General features: G+C 39.6%; 1 protein-coding gene across 1 annotated transcript in view; it reads right to left on the minus strand.

The window, feature by feature from the left end:
- Positions 1–10699: 10699 nt before the first annotated feature.
- Positions 10700–19268, minus strand: part of WDR49 (WD repeat domain 49) — a 109150-nt gene continuing 100581 nt past the window's right edge. The window contains exons 16-18 of the mRNA XM_075200567.1: positions 17469–17575; positions 14820–14966; positions 10700–11041 (exon numbers count right to left, since the gene is read on the minus strand). Coding sequence (XP_075056668.1) covers positions 10896–11041; positions 14820–14966; positions 17469–17575 — 400 coding nt within the window. The 3' untranslated portion in view covers positions 10700–10895. The remainder of the gene's footprint in view (positions 11042–14819; positions 14967–17468; positions 17576–19268) is intronic.

Consider the following 19268-nt stretch of genomic DNA (forward strand, 5'->3'; position numbering starts at 1 on the left):
TCATTAAATAATGTACGTTTTCATTTTAGTTGAGCAACCATTCTATCATCTTGCCATATAATTTAACTTAAGCTATAACTTGATACCTTTGAGTCTGAAAAGGCTAGAGGATGTGCTTGTATATGACAGCCAATGTAAGGTTTATCAATAAACAATTTCTATTTACAAAAAAACGTATTCTTAAAAAAACATACCCACAATAAAAATATCTCAAATGAATAACACATATCGCTGAAACAACCTTAGGATAACAGGAGCATATCATACTAAAATATATATACATCTCATACTATATTGAAAGTGAATGCGGAACTAGTTGAAAATCCCTCTTCTCCATTCTTTTAAATAATGCATTTCAAAAGTGCAAGGTCAGTATTATATCTGACAAATGGGAGAATAAACAAAGGAGAATGAAGCCTTAATTAGTGATTCCCCAGCACCTGCTTATCACTACAACAGTGGAACATCTCTTAGATGACAGGAATGATGTTCAGTGGCTCCTCCATACACAAATAGATGTTACTGCATGCACATAGATTAAAGAAACTTCAGACCTGGGTCTGATAAGTAGTAGTCTTGCCAAAGAAACTCCTGAGTTTCCATCTTTGTTGAAAGGTTTTCAAACACAATACGGTGATAGTGACAAATTTCTCTTGGTTAATGATAAGCATCCTGACAATCTCTCTGAGGAAACCACCGCTAGTGGATAGAGAAACACGTCAGGGTGCTTATAGACTTAACTGACATGATAATATGATTGGGAAGACCAAAAATATTGGCATCTATCCCTTTACCTTATCCAACTATCCAATCACTTCCCGTCACCAATATATAACTCCTGTGCCTAGGCATAGCGATAATTAAGCCAATGTTCCCATTGCCAGTTCTTTTCAACTTCTTTATTATGAGAAAAAAAAAACAAGTAAAAATCAAAAGCAGGAACAAATCATAGGGTATGCAAAGATAAACAATGAAGGCAAAGAGCCCAGTAAAGTGACAATCCCTTTAGAAATACAGCGTGAGACACCAGAAATCAGAAACGTGTCAACATATAAAATACCACTAAGTTCGTTCATCATCGGCTATTTATATTTTATTCATTCAAATACTATTGATCATATTTTTTGTTTTGGAGGACAGGGAGGGAATGGACGGAAGGGGAGGGGCTTGTCATCACCTGTAGAAAGTAATTCCTCTGATTGGTCTGTTTCCATGTTTTAGCAATTAGATATCGAGCAGCGTGTCAGGGGTGTAATACGACCTGTAGTAAAATTTATAGCCAATTTCCTTTATCAATGTAGAGATGGAGTTGGTGACCACCTGTTCCCCAATAGTTTCCCTAGAGTCCTCCTCCACAGCAGGCCATGATCCCTCTCCCACTCTCACTGAAGTCTGTTGCCGGGAGCTGAGCTAGCATCAAGAAGTATACTTTAAAAGGAGGAGATCATCCCCCTTCGGAGGAGTGAGGAAATACATAACTGCTCAAATGTGGAAATAGGTAGGGAGAGTGGCGGTGTCCAAAGAGATCCAACGAAGTGTCTGAGCTGAAAATATTCAAAAAATTAGGGGTGAAGGGCTGGTAACTTGGTGTGCAGTTCAGCCAGGGTGATCCCTGGTGGAGAAGGTGGAGAAGGTCACCCATGAACCAAAAACACGAGGCAAGTCATTTGTGAGAGAAGGAGCCAGAGAGGCCCAGAGGAAAGTCGGTGTTTCCCCAGAGAGGGAAAATATAGGGGGGGGGGGGGGAGGAATGAGTGGACGTTCAGGTGGGGTCAGCAGGTCTCCTAGATCTTAGTCGAAAAACTCATGGTGGCAGATGTTTTAACTAGAGTGGACCGAGTTTGTGTGTGAGGCCCCAAATGAAGGAGAGACAGGACAGTAAGACATAATTAGTCTCGATGTCTACCCAAGACAGAGAGTACTGGAAGGTGAAAGAGGGAACAATTTCACTTTGGTGGGCCACCCAGTAGTACAACTTAGGATCTGGGAAGCCTCTACCTCTGAATGTAGTGGGCTTTTTTTTTTTTTTTGAAGAGGTCCGCTCAGGGATTGGACTCCTCACATAATTCATATACATAAACCATAATTACTGTAATGTGAGGGGGTGCTCTCCCAATTACACTTTAGAAATGCAGGAAATTTTTGTTATCATGCGGTATAACCACAAGATTACTGTTGGTCTTCAGAGCATTCTAGTCCAAACATAATTGTATAATCACTTTTTTAATTAAAGTATTAAAACACTAATTGATTTATATACCAGTCTCTGAAGGCGAAAATATTAATATCAGATGACAAAGGTGGAAGAAAAACTGTGAAATAAAATAATAAAAAAATGGAAGACAGACCCGCTGTAAGAGCCGCTATAAAGTGTGTGTGAGTATTATTTCTTCCAAGTATATGTGGTGTCATAAACATTAAGGAGATCAAAAATGAAGGTAAGTCTCACTTCATATGATCTCATCTACTTGCCTGTCCTTATATTAATACTCACTAAAAGATACCAAACCATTGCTTATAATCAGGCGATTCTAATATATATTAGGAATATAATTTGTCCAAGACATATTACATGTCAAATTGAATTTGCTATATAACACACATATACTCCTAAATATAGGGAATACGGGGAGGAACTAGTCAACTTTGAGGTAGGGAGGACCCCAAATAATTGTAGATGAGTGTCACGGCTCTGAGGTTTTTTGCAGATCCCTTGCCTCTACTATAGAGGATGGTGGAGGCAGAACACAATAATATTCTCAGGATAAGTTCACGGCTTACAAGCATCAATAATAACACAGGAGAAAGTAGTAGTGCTGCAACGTAGTGTATTGAATGTTGGTACAACAGGAAGGAAATATATATATATATATATATATATATATATATATATATATTGGCAGAGATGAATACACGGCAATTCGTTGTAATGCAGACACAATTCACATATGCTACTTCATAGTCGGTAACCCTTGGCAACAGCATGAGATGAGATGATATACAGTTCAACGCAGTGATGATAAACAAGAACACTAGGGTTCAATAGAGAACCACACAGCAGATGAATGTGAATCACTGGTACAGCATACAGTCCAAACAGAGTAGTATATAGAACTTAGCTGATCCGAGAGTAGAGATGACTCAACATAGCAGGTGGTACTGGAATCGCTGATTCTTATTAAGTAAAACAGTAAGCGTTAAACATCACCAAGGACTTGGAAGAACACTGACACGTGCAGTAGAATGTTGCCTAGAAGTAGCAGAGACGTGAGTAGTATCTGAATCATGCGTGGAACTACAGGTAGCAGGATTCGTTGTAACTGCAATGGTAAGTTCGCTGTAGTATGAAGCAACTGAGCAGAGACACGCAACTTGAGCCCAAGTACTAGCCACCGGCACAACAAGTAGTTCACAATAACAGTCCAGTAACCAGGTAACAGCAGAGTAAGGATAACCCGTGTCAGACGTGGAACTACAGGTGACAGGTAACTTGATAGTAGCTCTTATAGCGAGATGCAGCGATCTTAGCCAGCAGTAAAGTTGAACCAATAGATAAGTCACAGGTTAGCAACAACTCACGATGCCCGTTAGCGTGCAGATGAATAGCGGAGAGGAGTTCCAGCTTGCAGGTGAACAGCGGTGAGGAGTTTGCAACTTGCAGATAAACAGCAGTGAGGAGTTTGCAGCTTGTAGATGAACAGCGGTAAGGAGTTACAACTTGCAGGTGAACAGCAGTGAGGAGTTTGCAGCTTGCAGGTGAACAGCAGTAAGGAGTTCAATCCAGCGAACAGGTAACGGACACACGGAAGGAGAGGTATACAGCCAGATCCAAATGCAACCAGAGTAACACGAAGAACAGGCAATAAGCCCATAACTATGGGAGGTTAATATAGTGCTCCAGGACCAATGAGGTTCGGGAGGAAGTCCAGATCACAGTAGCCAGGAACACCTGTGAAAGTAATGTCTCTGAGGCAGAAGCAAGCAGACTCATGGTTCTTAAAGGGAAAGTCACAGTGTCGGCACCTAACTATGGGACCGGCGTGTGACAATGAGTAGTTGCTTTCACTTACTATCCCATTGCCAGTTTTAATGTTTGGAACTGTGTCTATTTTCAGAGAAAGATGTTCTCTTAAGATACATGTGAAGAGTAAAGGATATTGTTTTGTGCAGTAAGCCGCACAATGTACAGAGAACACAATAAAGTCCCCATCCTACCTCCACCTAAAGTGCTTTGGCCTTTGATGCCTAGAAATGTGGAGAGGATTTGCAACAATGCTTCAAGAGTATTTACCACTATAATAAATTAGCTGGCCAATGACTCCTAGGCTGTGTTGCCCAATATTACCATTGTGCCCTTTTAATTCCTAACTATCTATACTATGTTATTACACCGAAACCTTTAATAAAACCAATTGTTGGATATGTGCTCATGTATGTAGGTATGTATATTGATGATGTCTGTTCCACTTGGGTAAGCTATTGCCTGTAGTCTTCCCAGGGAAGCAACCCAAGAGTTTGTAGAAATATTGGAAGAACAGCAGGTGGCCATGGAGTCAATGATTTTAAGAAAATTGTGTATCTGCAATGAGCCACTTCTGTTTCTTCTTTTAATTCATAAAAAATGGAACTTGTCTATCGGGAAATAGTCAATGTAAGTTCTCTGTAGAGAGCCATTAAGGTGCTATAAGACCCTGCATGATTTAGTACTTACCAGGAATACTGTTTTATTTGCAGACAAAAAGCTTACTTATGGTTAGCAAACGGAAGCTGCTATTCAGTATATATAGCTCTAGCAATTAGCCATGTTAAATCTCTTCCTGCAGGTAGGATTAGAGATATGAAAAACATTTCTCAAACTGATTGGTATTTTGCTATCTTATTACCCATATATGGAGTCAGTAATACTTTCCAGGAAGTTAAATTATTATTTAGTGTAAGGTTCAAATGAAACTGTAAGTGCATTACAGAAGATCACTGTGGAAATACTTGTCATTAGGACTATGACCCTGCAGAACAGAATGGCATTAGAGTTTATGCTGGCTATAAATGGGGAGTGAGTGCCGTAATTGGAAAGGAATGTTATGCCTGTGTTCCTTATAACTCACAAGAGATATTTGATCATTCGAAACACATTAGAAAACAGATAGAAAAGTGCATCAGGATGAATCATGGAGTTTGTGTAGTTAGTTAGGACCTCTAAGACACATCTTTTTGGTATCTTGATATTTGCTTTTTTATATATTTGCTGATGTTACTAATTATGTTTAATACAGTCTACATTTCTATTTTATAAAGGTTTAATCTGTGTGAGGATCCGCAGTGATAACAGCTAAGCCAATATGTGGCAGTGCACAGCAACTGCAGTATTGTCTCCTTGCACAACAAAAGCATTCTAGATAATAAAACACTCTTATGTAACACTAACTGCACACAACACTGTGGCTAAAGTACAAGACAATAAAGACTAAGAGACGTCACCAGTATGCATCCTTTATAAAGCCCTCACACCTAACAAGCTTTGCACACACAAAGTTTGGATTTCCATTCTCTTGTTGTGCTTCAATGAGTCATGATTGTCGGCTTGTTCATTTAATTTACTTTTGTCCCTCATGGTTCTACTTACTCCAACCCATCAACTTCAGCTTTGTACCTAATGACCCATACTGTCAGGTCTAAGCATCTTGGGCGTAGATGGTGTGTCTCTGTCTGTTCAACCATCCAACTGATGCTCTCTTGGGACCATCCAGTACAGTGACAATCTGTCTCTTTTGAGGTGTTGTTATATACTGTTTTCTTTACTTTTCTTTATTTTTAAGGAAAGACGAATGTATATAGACAAATTATTAAATACTGGAACCCTCTGGTAGGTAGGTACACTTGAAACTGTACTACTGTACTACAAAACAGCTGCTTTAAAGGATTGTATAAAAGTAACATGGGATTAGGAAACCACCAAATGATTGTACACCAAAATTATTGGAGAATTTAAAATTTTATCACGACACCCCTCAACAGATGCTCCACACCTTTGCTTTCCAACAGTACACCTTGACGATCCGCTCAGCACAGTCCACCCTCCTTGGGAGCAGCCGTGGAAAAATGAAAGTGTGTCTGGATGTGTGCAGAGACGGAGAAAAGTTTTCAGGAGGTGCAGTACTAAACAGTACATTAAAATCCAACCTCCTAGCTCTTCATCAGTACCGCCCCTTTTTTAATAGATTAACTTTTAATTTCTTTGTTTGCAAATATTGCTTTATTTAACCAATCATGCAAGTGAGGGAGCTTCGGGGCTGTTTTTATTACATGTTACTTTTGTGTGTGAGAATTGTTTTACTACATTGCCCAGAGAAAAACATTTGCAGGCATTCTCACCGCCTGTAATGAAACCTCACACACCATGTTCGGTGAGTTTTGTACTAAAAAATAAATAAATATTTGTTTTAAAAAATGCACTGCAAGCCACTCCCCGAGCGGGTTTCTACTATAACAGTGAAACCACAAACATAGGTTCTCTCTGCTTTAGTGAATATCTGTCCCAGGCTTGTTAGAGCAGGGCTGGTGCCCGTATGGGGTGCAAAATACAGCTTACCCCCTCCTGGTGGACTCTAATTCCATGCTGAAAGCAGGGCCGTAACTAGGGCTGTGCGACAGGGTGACCGCCCAGGGCGCAATGCTGAAGGGGGGCGTAATTTAGGAATATTTTAGGTTCATGTGGTTAAAATTGAGGGCTAGGGGGGCGGCATTTGTCTTTCATGCCCCAGGCGCTAGAATTCTAAGTTACTGCTCTGGCTGAAAGTGATGGGGCTTTTCCTAAATCCTCTGGGCTCTGGGGGCCAGTGTAATTAATAAGTTTGGGAACCCTGTAGTTTTGACACTTTAGTGCTATCGAAATCCCTGCCCATTATACCAAATAAATAACACACATACATGATTTTCAAACAGACTTAAATTAAATAATTTTCCCAAACCTTTGCTCGACACAATGTAAAACAGAAATAAAATTGTATTTTCTTTATTCTTGAGCTTTCATATTCCAAATGGGAAATAAAATCTTATTTTCTTCTTTATTGCTCCATCATGGTAATAAAAGGAGAAACAAAACTCTAAAGACTGACCCACTCACTTACTATGCACGACCAAAGGGAAAATATCAAAGCCAGGATTTTGTGTTCTCATTTGGATTATGACATTTTCCCAAAACCCAAAAGATCAAGAAAAAACAAAACATTATATTTTCTATCTAATAAAACGGGGAGTTTATTTAAATATAATGGGCCTGATTAATTAAGGAGAACAAAGCAAAAAAAAAAAGGAGTAAATTTGCTCCTGAACAAACCATGTTACAATGCAAGTGGTGTAAATTAGTTTATTATTTTGCACATAAGGAAAATGCTGGCTGCTATTTCATCTTACAAACACATACTTGTTAGCATTATTTTTACACTGAAATTTAAAGTTGATCTAGGACATGCCCTATCCCAACTATAAATATGTCCCCACATTTTAAATTTGCCTCCCCCTCCAATGCAACATGGTTTTGCCAATGTGCAAAGTTACTCCTTTTTTTACTTTGCTTTCCTTAATGAATCAGGCCCAATATGTGGCTTTATTAAAAAAAATATTTGTATTATTTTGGTATATTAGGCAGGTGTCTCCGGTACCTCTCTTCATTATACTGAGACCACTGGGATAGTAAAGTTGCTATTGTAGGGGTACCAATTACCAATACTCCACAGACCAAAGGAGTCAGGAACAAGCCCGTCTCTTTTCTGTGGCCTCTGGAGGGATAAGAATGTAGTTTGCTCTCCTCAAAACCAGCCTAGGGCTGATATTCACGCTAGCAGGGGACCACACACTCGTTGTCTCCCTGTTGTAGTGGAAACTAGCTCAGGCTATCCAGCACTTTAGCTGATAGAGGATTTGTGGGGATTTATTTTCATTATAATGTGCACTTTGTATTGGGAGTATTTTGTCTTATTTATTGTCAATGTTCTCCAGCTCTGAGCTGGTGCAAAACTCAAGAACCTGTGCAGTAGTGAAACTGTCAGACAAGGCAAGAAAATACTTCCTCTCCTGGGGCCTGATTCATTAAGGTTCTCAAATGAAGAGGATACTCATTTCAGTCTCCTGGACAAAACCATGTTACAATGGAAGGGGTGCAAATAAGTGTTCTGTTTTACACATAAGTTAAATACTGACTGTTTTTTCATGTAACACACAAATATTTGATAGCTTATTTGTACACTAATATTTAAAGTTGATATTTGTGTGTTACATGAAAAAACAGTCAGTATTTAACTTATGTGTAAAACAGAACACTTATTTGCACCCCTTCCATTGTAACATGGTTTTGTCCGGGAGACTGAATTGAGAATCCTCTTCATTTAAGAACCTTAATGAATCAGGCCCCTGATCTCTATCTCATTACCCTTAGCTTGCTCCACAAAATGAAATCTTGTTTTATAAAAAAACAAAACAAAAACAAAGCCACAGAGACATGTTGATACACATACAGACGGACTAATAGAGACCTTGTGACACTGACATTAGCAATGACACAGCTCTCGGTCTTCCTTCTATCACTGTTTAACATTCCTACCAGTTTAGCTACAATTACCACTGTTCCGGAGCCTGGGGAGATAACTGCTAATCAGCAAATAGAAAGTCACATTACTGTAACCTTCTGTTCCTTAAAAAGGCCACAACCCTGGTTTTGTGTGAAAACCACAATTGGAGTCTGAGCAATTAGTAATGTCAAGGATGATGGAAGGTGGACTGTGGTGTAAGAGAGATGTGTGTCACTGTGATATCAGAATGTAACACAACACCGGAAACAAAGCTAATAAAAATATATATTAAATATCTATAAATTTATTATAATTAATACAGTAGACTATAATCAGAATAATAGGATTGCTTTAAATATTCCACATATAATAAAAAGCAGCAATACATATCACTGTATAAAGTGTGTATTTAACAGCTCATATCTATATAAAGGAGGAAGCAGAAAAAACTCACTGGGAAAAAATGTCTCTGACAAGTGGCATGTTGAAAAATGCTCCACATTATATTCATCTGGCTCGAAAACCTTAAAAGCAAGCGGTAGAGATAAATTATTGCTGAGTTATAAACTTAGGTAGTATAGCACAAAATATTACATTGTGGATGAGAGGTGGACACGAAGTCAAACCCTCTAGGTTAATCCAATGCAGGACAATGTAGTCCTCAATTAAAGGTGCTTCTCCTACTGCACCGCTGATGCATTTCATGTCAGACAGAGACTTTATCAAAAACCCCTCTATCATTGAGCCTGCTCTCTTTATATATATATATATATATATATATATATATATATATATATATATATATATATCCAGTCATAAGTTTATATTGGGTTACTGTCTTCTGGGATATTAGGGTTCATAAGACTTATACGTTAGACTAATATACAGTCTTTTCCCAAAATTAAGTATCCTTCCTTTAAATTTTCACACAATTTTTTTATGGCTGCAGTTTGAAGTGCAGTTCCAAGCTTTCTCCACCATATGTCATAAGATTGTATTGGGATTACCGGCTTCTGGCGTAGACGGCTGTACAGATCAACCAAGGATATCACACCATTCAACTGTTTTTGGTTCAACTAGCCGCAGTTAGTTTTAGTCACCATGTTCAAAATAAACAAAACATAAAATTATTTTCAATTTAAGTCACTCATGAGGGGATATGTACAAATGTAAAATCAGCAAAAAATGGGTGAACTTTTCCCTCACAGCCATATATGTAGAGAGTGTGCCAGGTGTGTGTGGCTCAGGTGCGGTGGGAAGGAGGGCAGCCTACGGTTCCGGACACTGCCACAGAGTGCTCGCATTAGTACATTGGGTAGCGCAGACTATCATTTTTAGTAATTATAGAAAATAAGAAAGCTGTGCGGCATGTAAGGAAGCATCTATACATATCATGATGTCATGCCATCTGCGATTGTCATATGATGTCACATAAGGTTCAGAGCAAAGTTCTTCATGTAATACATGTGGGCTGAGACCTCTCAGATCAGCTGGGCTACAAAGGGTTATGACATCAATTTTTAAAAGAAGGATAGTAGAGGTGCGTGGTCACACCAGAGGGGAGTATAGCCACCATGTCACCCACTTAGTTACCTGTTTGTGTGGTGCACTCACTAAATTAATTGTCGGCTGTGACGGACTATAAAACACCATTGCCAATTTTCTAGCAATATATTTTTTTAATCAATCCCACTACCTTATACATTAAGTATAGCCCACACCTCTTACATTTTTCCTGCTCATTTTACTTTCTGTTTCATGTAATTGTATATCATTTGTATGTTTCATGGTCCTCTCAATGTACAGTGCTGCGTAATATGTTGGCAGATAATAATAAATATGAACACATAATACGTATCTTGTTAAGCAATGGAAAGGAACAAAACAGTATTCCAGAGAGGCTATTAAGGGTAGATTTTTCTAATCTTCTAAAAAGGAAAAATGGAGGAGTTGCCCATAGCACCCAATCAGATTCTAGCTGCCAGTTATCTAGTAGATTCTAGAAAATGACAGCTAGATTCTGATTGGTTGCTATGGGCAACACCTGTACATTTCCTTCTTTCAAGGTTTGGTACATTACACCCCTGACCTTGTGGCACATGAGCAATTGGTCTTTACTTTTTTATGTAAATTTCAACACATTCTTCCATTCATTTGCATGTATCTTTAAATGATATGTTGATGCTCCCAGAAAATAATTAAATAGTGTAAAATAAAGTAGCTTGTTAGTGGATATTTTATTTCCTGTATTTAATAATCAAACAAGAACACCAACACAAGGAACTATTCACATCCACGTTCGGGGCTCCAAACGACTTTCAGATTGTGCTACTTTTTCTTCTGTCTTGCTGTTCTCTTGTTTCTCTTTATCTTGGATTCTTGAAACATTTTCTCGTTTAGTTGTTTTGCTTTTAGTTCACGTTCCAGAATGTCTCTTGGAAACAGGCTTCCCTCGTCAAACACGACTTTCAGTGCTACAATAGTGATAGAATCAACTTTACATTATTCGTGCGACTGGTTAGAACCCACAAATTCTTTATTAACACCAATGACTGTGAAATTGACTTAGTTTCATTGTAGAACAATGTCTCATTTAGTGAGACATTCGCTGGTGGGGGGAGCAGGGTGGTTAAAAAAAAACCAAAAACATACTCACGTGATCACGGCGTCAGCGTCCCTCTTCCCTCCTCTCTGCTCCGTTCACACTGAATGTCGGACGTGACGTCATCAAGTCACACCCGACATTCAGTGAGTAGCGGCGCAGAGAGGAGTCTGCAAGCAAGTCAGAAGAAAGAAGTCAGAATAGAAAGGTAAGTAAAGGAACAGTGGGGAGGAAAGCAGAAAAACACAGTGTGAGGAAAAAGGGGGGGAGAAAGGCACAGTGTGAATGAAAAAAGTGGGGGGGGGGAGCAGCATGGCACATTGTGAATGAAAAATGGGGGGGGGGAGCAGCATGGCACATTGTGAATGAAAAATGGGGGGGGGAGCAGCATGGCACATTGTGAATTAAAAAAGGGGGGGCAGCATGGCACAGTGTGATGAAGGGGTGCCAGGTGAAGGGGGGAAAAGCAGCATGGAGGGCGCAGGGTAAACATAAGGAGGCACAGAGTGGTGATGACGAAGGGACACAGCAATGTGTGTGTGATGGCACAGGGGCCTTGTAGCAATGTAGTGTGTGTGTGTGTGTGTGTGTGTGTGTGTGTGTGTGTGTGTGTGTGTGAGGTAGGTGGTGGCTAATTAATGGGTGCTATTTTGTTTGTGGGGCGATGGTGGGGCAATTTAGTAGTGGGGACTATTAATTTAAGATGGGGTGGTTTGGGTGCTATTGAATGTGGGGGTGAGTTTGGGGAGAATGAGGCCTCTTTATTAAATGTGACTGTGAATTATTTAATAGCAGTGATGGCTGTGGAAAATAGGTATATTTATTAAAATGTAAATACTATTAATTTATTGCTGGAACTGTTTGCAGGGAAGGAAATAGGTTAATTTATTAAATGGGAATACTATTATTTTAATGTTGGGGCTGGAGGAAGGCCTAATTATTACTCGTGGGTGCTATTGATTTAACGCCAGGGCTGATTTGAATTTTCTAAATGTACCCATTGTTTTTTCCAAATAGGGCCCCCAACATTCCAGAATCCAGACAAGCCGCAAATAAAGAAACCTGCAGCCACAGGTGGTGAAATTGACAAGAACAGGTAGGAGAGAGCAGGAGAGTCTGTGAAATGTTGTGATTCTAGTGGGACAATCCCAATTTTTGGTGAGTGTTCTGCCCAATGTTAGAGGCAGGCCAAGATTGTTAACTCTTTGTATACACACTGCATTGTTTATATACTACACTATGGTGCTAGGTGTCCTGATAGTCAGGAGTGCACAACAATGCAGGTTTTTTTTCTGTAGGAGGGTGGCCTAGCGTTTTTTTAACATGCTAGCCATGCCCCAATGATGCATAGCCAAGTCCCCAATCGTCTGAATACACCCATAGCTACTTTTTTTTTTTTTTGCCATTCTTAACTATAAGGGGGGACCCATGAAGTTGTTGTACCGGGGCCCTGAATTCCTCTTGGCAGCCCTGACTATCAGCTGGGGTCAATTTGCAGGCAGCCAATCAAATCAGAAGCGGATATATAGTGCAGCTGATGGTTATCGTCATCATTACGTATCTCTATGTACCTGAAGGAGATACGTCTTCTAAAATGGCTTATTTGGGGATGTTTCAAAGTCTAATTATGTTGCACCTCCATATACACTTATGGGAATATGCTCTTACTGTACTCAGCTAACCCTTGCTGCCATTGTACCCCCTTTACAGATGCAAAGAGTAACAGGTCTGACATATGCATGGTGCGCATGCCTACTATGGAAACATTTATATGTACGCCATATAAATGTATGTCCAACTCTAAATCATCATCATCAGCTATTTATATAGCGCTACTAATTCCGCAGCGCTGTACAGAGAACTCACTCACATCAGTCCCTGCCCCATTGGAGCTTAGAGTCTAAATTCCCTAACATACACACACACACAGACAGAGACAGACTAGGGTCAATTTTGATAGCAGCCAATTAACCTACTAGTATGTTTTTTCGAATGTGGGAGGAAACCGGAGCACCCGGAGGAAACCCACGCAAACATGGGGAGAACATACAAACACAGATAAATGAGGCCCAATATGACATTTTTATAGGACCACGGACAGAAGCAATAAAAAAATAATAAAATTCAGTAAATATAGTACATGCAAGTAACGTGTTTATTTTAGAGTATATTTTCAGATTATGGAAATATATACAAGTATGGTGTTGTAACCTAATTTCGCATAAAACTACATTGGCTTCTTTAAATCATCAAGTAAATTGTCTGTGTCATGAAACTCGCAACATTTTCAGTGACAGCAGTGGGAACAGCAGTGCTTACTAACGTCTGACAGGGATGTCGTCTACTAAATGGGTGTGGTCTGTGTGTGGTTCAGGCAGATAAAGTGTATGGTTTGGGTGGATCAGTGTTGTAGCCAGATTTTGCGATTGGGGAATCTTGCCAGCTAGTAAACGGCAAATATAATGCATGGGTTCTTTATACATTAGTCTCTTTTAAATGCACGTGCCACATACATACAATTCAGGCATCCATTTCTAGGTAGAACTAATATGCAAGTCACCAGTGACATCACTTCCAAATATTAACCAAATATTTATGAGGTAATGGTTCTTATTGAATTGATAGCATTCTCATGAATATTGGTCCAGCTCACAAAATGGCTAATTGCATTGGGTGTTGGTGACAGCTGAACTAAATTAAAAATATTAAGGGTATTAATTAACAGTTGTAGATGTATTTAATTGAGTGCAATTAAGTGTAATTGTCACTTTAAGACCAAGTCACTGTTCACATTTTTTGGTAATAACGTTTTAATGTGAATTGTTGGTTTCAAAATAGACATTTTATATTGCAATATCAAAGAATAAACATGTTTTTATTTGCATATTATTCTGGACTTGGATATTTTGACACAAATAGTGTATACCCAAGTATATATTTTCAAAACTTTAAAAAGATTATGTGGATGGCCGTGTATACCGAAGTAGGTCAGTAAAGACAATGACAAACTGCTACAGAGGTGGGAAAGAAAGCATGGTGGACTTATTTAGCTGTGTATAAACACTCCGCTTATTTAATGTATATTATTTAGTTCAGCATTACACAGCAGTTTATATACTGTATATTAATATCATACTGTGCATTTACTTGCTCTTTAAATCTGTAGTTCTGGAATATACCAGAAAGTTTTATAAAACATACTCCTTTACAAAGGTGATAGGAACATTGCACTCTATGTAATAGTGTACATAGAGCCCTGACGCTCCGTTCTTGAAGCAGAGTGGCGCCATATGTAATAATGAGGCATCCAACTTGGAACAGAGGAGACAGAGGGTTTTGGCACAGGGAGGATAGAAGGGAGCAAGGCCCTGACTCCTCCTCCAGCCATGTTCCCCAATGGACGGCCACACAAAGCAGTGTCCAAAAGCAAATCCAGAGGTAGAGTAGTAATGTCCCATCTTTCCTCCACATTTACCTTGATACATAGAGGCCACTGTATGCACACAATGACAGTATAAGTGCTTGGAGTACAGGAATGTGTGCACAAAAGGGGCAATCCCATCCCAACACGTCCTAGTACTTCATGACCACTGTCAATGTTAATGGCATTAACTCCAGTTCATGAACTGGAAATCAGTAGGACTACTTACTTTCTGTGTACGTGGGGAATTCTACAATGTCAGATGTTTTATATTCTATCTTCTCTCCAAAGTATTTGTCAGGATTTACAACAAAATCGGGCTTTCTCATTTCATCAGTGTCCTGCAGAGAACCTATGTTTAACAAGCTAAAGGTGCCTGCAATGAGTCGGAGAGAACAATCATTTCACTTGTTTTGTACATTTTCCCAAATTCCGTGTTAATGATTACAGCAAATGTGTAAGAAATACATTCCAGGTACTTAACTTACATCAAATGATTACACAGTATATAAAAATGCATTCCAAAAATACAGAAATACTGAACAGGAATAGGATTAAATGGATATAGATATACAACTCTCAACAGAACAATAATATGTTGTAAAGAAATACAATACCACATATAATTATTATTATGTGGCTTTTGTTACTTCCGATACGAGGGGTCTGTTTATGACCCCAGTGCAGTAGCCATCAATATGTACCTCTTTCAAAAGGGCCACAAATTACTTTTAATTTCATAATGAAAAAGCCCCAAAACGACCTCGGTGCCTACACATTACTCATACCACAATGCCCACACATGACACTCAGATCTCCCATGTCCCATTCAGACCTCTAACTTGCCATCATATGCCCTATATGCCCTCAGACCCCCAGAAGCCCTCATATTCCTTATGTACGCCAAAGCTTCATAACTTACCCCCACATGCCACTCAGACCTCCCCATATGCACATCCCCTATGCCCCCACATGCCACTCAAACCCCCCTTATATGCCATCCAGACATCCCCCTATGCACCCACATTTCACTCAGATCTCCCCGTATGCTATCCAGACATCCCTTATGCACCCACATGTCATTCAGATCTCCCTGTATGCCATCCAGACATCCCCTATGCACCCACATGTCACTCAGACCTTTCCATATGCCATTCAGACATCCCCTATGCCCCCACAAGCCATTCAGACCTCCCCACATGCCATCCAGACATCCCCTATGCCCCTACATGCCACTCAGACCCCCCTTATATGCCATCCAGACATCCCCTATGCACCCACATGCCACTCAGACTTCCCCACATGCCATCCAGACATCCCCTATGCACCCACATGCCACTTAGACCTCCCCATATGCACTCCAGACATCCCCTATGCCCCCACAAGCCATTCAGACCTCCTCACATGCCATCCAGACATCCCATATGCATCCACATGTCACTCAGATTTCCCAAAATGCCCCCACTACATGACACTCGATACCTCCCCACATGCCCTTCAGACCTCCTGACACATGATGTGAAAGCTGGTTGTTCCCATTCAGTCTTATTTTATGCTTTACGACATAAAGCATGGAATACGTCAGAGTGGGGTACAGAGCTGTTCTACGCTAGCTTTTAATTTGTATGTATAATTGTAAGTTTGTATGGTACACTGTTCATACTGATTATAACTGAAAAGTTTATTAAGATTTTCCCCATTGGCATGAAATATATAAAACACATTTTGTCATTGTGACGAAGAGCTTATATTAAAGTTATTATAGAGTTTGTTTATTTATGTGACTATTTTTCTTATTACAACTTTCCTCTCCAGTCTGCAAAGGCCTGAGCAGGCAGGAGGAGTTGCTGCCACTGGGCATGCTGAGCAGTTCCGTTTTAGATTCACTACTATGCCCAGGGTTCTAGTTAAATGGAGATATCACTATTAAAATTGTAGCCATGCTTCAACCTGCAGGATAGTGCATGACCGGAGGGTTCTGGCAACTGTAAACAGCCCCTAAGTGTGTACCTGAAGAGGGCAGAGGACTGCTGGCCAGTACCACCAAACACCCACATTAAAATAGATTTTCATAGCGACCCTGAGATGGCAGAACTAATATAGGTCAGCATAAAGAGTTTGAATAGATCAAAGAAAAGTTTTAATTTTTTCTGCTCTTGGAATTAGTAGTTCTCAACATATTAGCTTTGCGTATTGAAAATGTATTATGTATACTGGATGTAATGTATGCGTTTATTGGTACATAACACATAAATGAAAACAACAAGTTCAATGTTATGTAATTTTCCATTAACTGATTTTGGTAATTGTAATTGTCGTTTAAATGGATAAATGCTGTGCTGAATAGTATGATTTGCTAATAAGTGCAGTGTATGTGAGTAATCTTTTATTTAACTTCTGCTCCAAAGTCCTGTCTTTGGTCAGCAATTATAAATTGATGTAAGAATGATAATAGTGTCTGCGCGAAGAATCCCAGTCTACCATTACCAACTACTAGCATAAATCACTGTCAAATCAACAGCGCTGTTCCAATTATATTCTTACTTTCACCTCTGGAAAAGTTAACAGATTGATAGGCTAAAGGCTTAAGACTAGAGTGTTAAAGTACTACTTTTCCAAATGATATATAGTTGAATACTTGTGGCACTTCAGTATTCGGGAAGTATGTTATCTCCATATTTGTATTTACTGATCACAAGACTGTGTTTGTTCAAATTTGTAGGCGGTGTTTTACATTATGTTTCAAGAGCAAATCAAAAACTTCCTTTAAGTAGCATTGTGACTGGTAATATTTTATTTATGATCCTCAATGTTACAGTAAAAATGTCATAAATGTAACATCAACCAAACAAAAAAATGTCACTGGTAGTGCACTTACCAATTGCATTTTGGACTGAATCCCCAATGAAATCAGAATGTAATTTTTCTTTTAATCCATTTTCTCTGTATTTTCTACCTAAGATTGTGTTTTCCCAGGGACTATGTCTAAATAAATAAAAAGTTTGTGAAGTAAGTAAAGATGTGTATAATGTTCATGTGGCTGCAATATTGTACATAATCAGGTTAGGTCATAAGATCAAATATCAGACATATTCAAAGTAATAGAAAACATAGTGTAAGATGTTGCACTCATCAAGGCTAAATAAATATAACTGAATTAAACATTACATTTATGCATTATTACAGCTCAAGTGTACTCAGTCTTCTTACCACTCAGCTGCATTCAGTCCTCTTACCACTTAGCTGTACTCAGTCTTCTTACCAATCAGCTGTACTCAGTCCTCTTACCACTCAGCTGCATTAAGTTCTCTTACTGATCAGCTGTACTCAGTCCTCTTACCACTCAGCTGTACTCAGTCTGCTTACCGTTCAGCTGCACTCAATCCGCTTACCGTTCAGCTGCACTCAGTCTGCTTACCGTTCAGCTGCACTCAGTCCGCTTACCGTTTAGCTGCATTCAGTCCGCTTACCATTCAGCTGCACTCAGTCCGCTTACTGATCAGCTGTACTCAGTCCTCATACCATTCAGCTGTACTCAGTCCTTTTACCATTTAGCTGTACTCAGTCCGCTTACCGATCAGCTGCACTCAGTCCGCTTACCACTCAGCTGCATTTAGTTCTCTTTCCGATCAGCTGCATTTAGTTCTCTTACTGATCAGCTGTACTCAGTGCGCTTACCGTTCAGCTGCACTCAGTCCGCTTACCGTTCAGCTGCACTCAGTCCACTTACTGATCAGCTGCACTCAGTCCAGTTACCACTCAGCTGCACTCAGTTCTCTTACCACTCGGCTGCACTCAGTCTGCAGACCCATCAGCTGCACTCAGTCTGCTAAACCGATCAGCTGCACTCAGTCCACTTACCAATCAGCTGCACTCAATCCACTTACTGATCAGCTGCACTCAGTCTGATTACCGATCAGCTGCACTTGGCCAGCTTACTGATCGGATGCACTCAGTCCACTTACAGATTATCTGTACTCAGTCCACTTACCAATCAGCTGTACTCAGTGTTCTTACCATTCAGCAGTACTCAGTCCTCTTGCTGCTCAGCTGTACTCAGTCCTCTTACAGCTCAGTTGTACTCAGTCCTCTTACAGCTCAGTTGTACTCAGTCCTCTTACTCTGTTCTTTTCCCACTCAACTGTACTCAGTCCACTTACTGATCAACTGTACTCAGTCCACTTACCGCTCAGCTGTACTTAGTACTACTACCACTCAGCTGTACTCAGTTCTCTTACTGCTCATCTGTACTTTTGATACAAGCACTACATCTTAGTAGTAGTAGCAGTGTTTGCCTGTCAGAAACGTTACTGCAACATAGATTTGAGAGGTCTTCTTATATTGTCTGAGTACTGACTGAGCTGCACAAGTAACAAGCCATATGACAGATTCAGATAAAAGCAACAGACTGTACAATGAAAGTACCAAACTGTATCATTGTATTCTGATGAGTAGCAGCTCCAAGAACTTACTGCTTCATGTATTATTATTATTATTGTAGATTTGTAAGGCGCCACAGTGCTCCACAGCACCGTACAGTAGGGAAAACAGGACATACATTAAACAAGGACATACATAAAACAAGGACATACATAAAACAAGGACATACATAAAACAAGGACATACATAAAACAAGGACATACATAAAACAAGGACATACAAGGCAGACTAAATCAAT

Source organism: Mixophyes fleayi, chromosome 3, assembly GCF_038048845.1.
Source record: "Mixophyes fleayi isolate aMixFle1 chromosome 3, aMixFle1.hap1, whole genome shotgun sequence".
NCBI lineage: Eukaryota > Metazoa > Chordata > Amphibia > Anura > Limnodynastidae > Mixophyes > Mixophyes fleayi.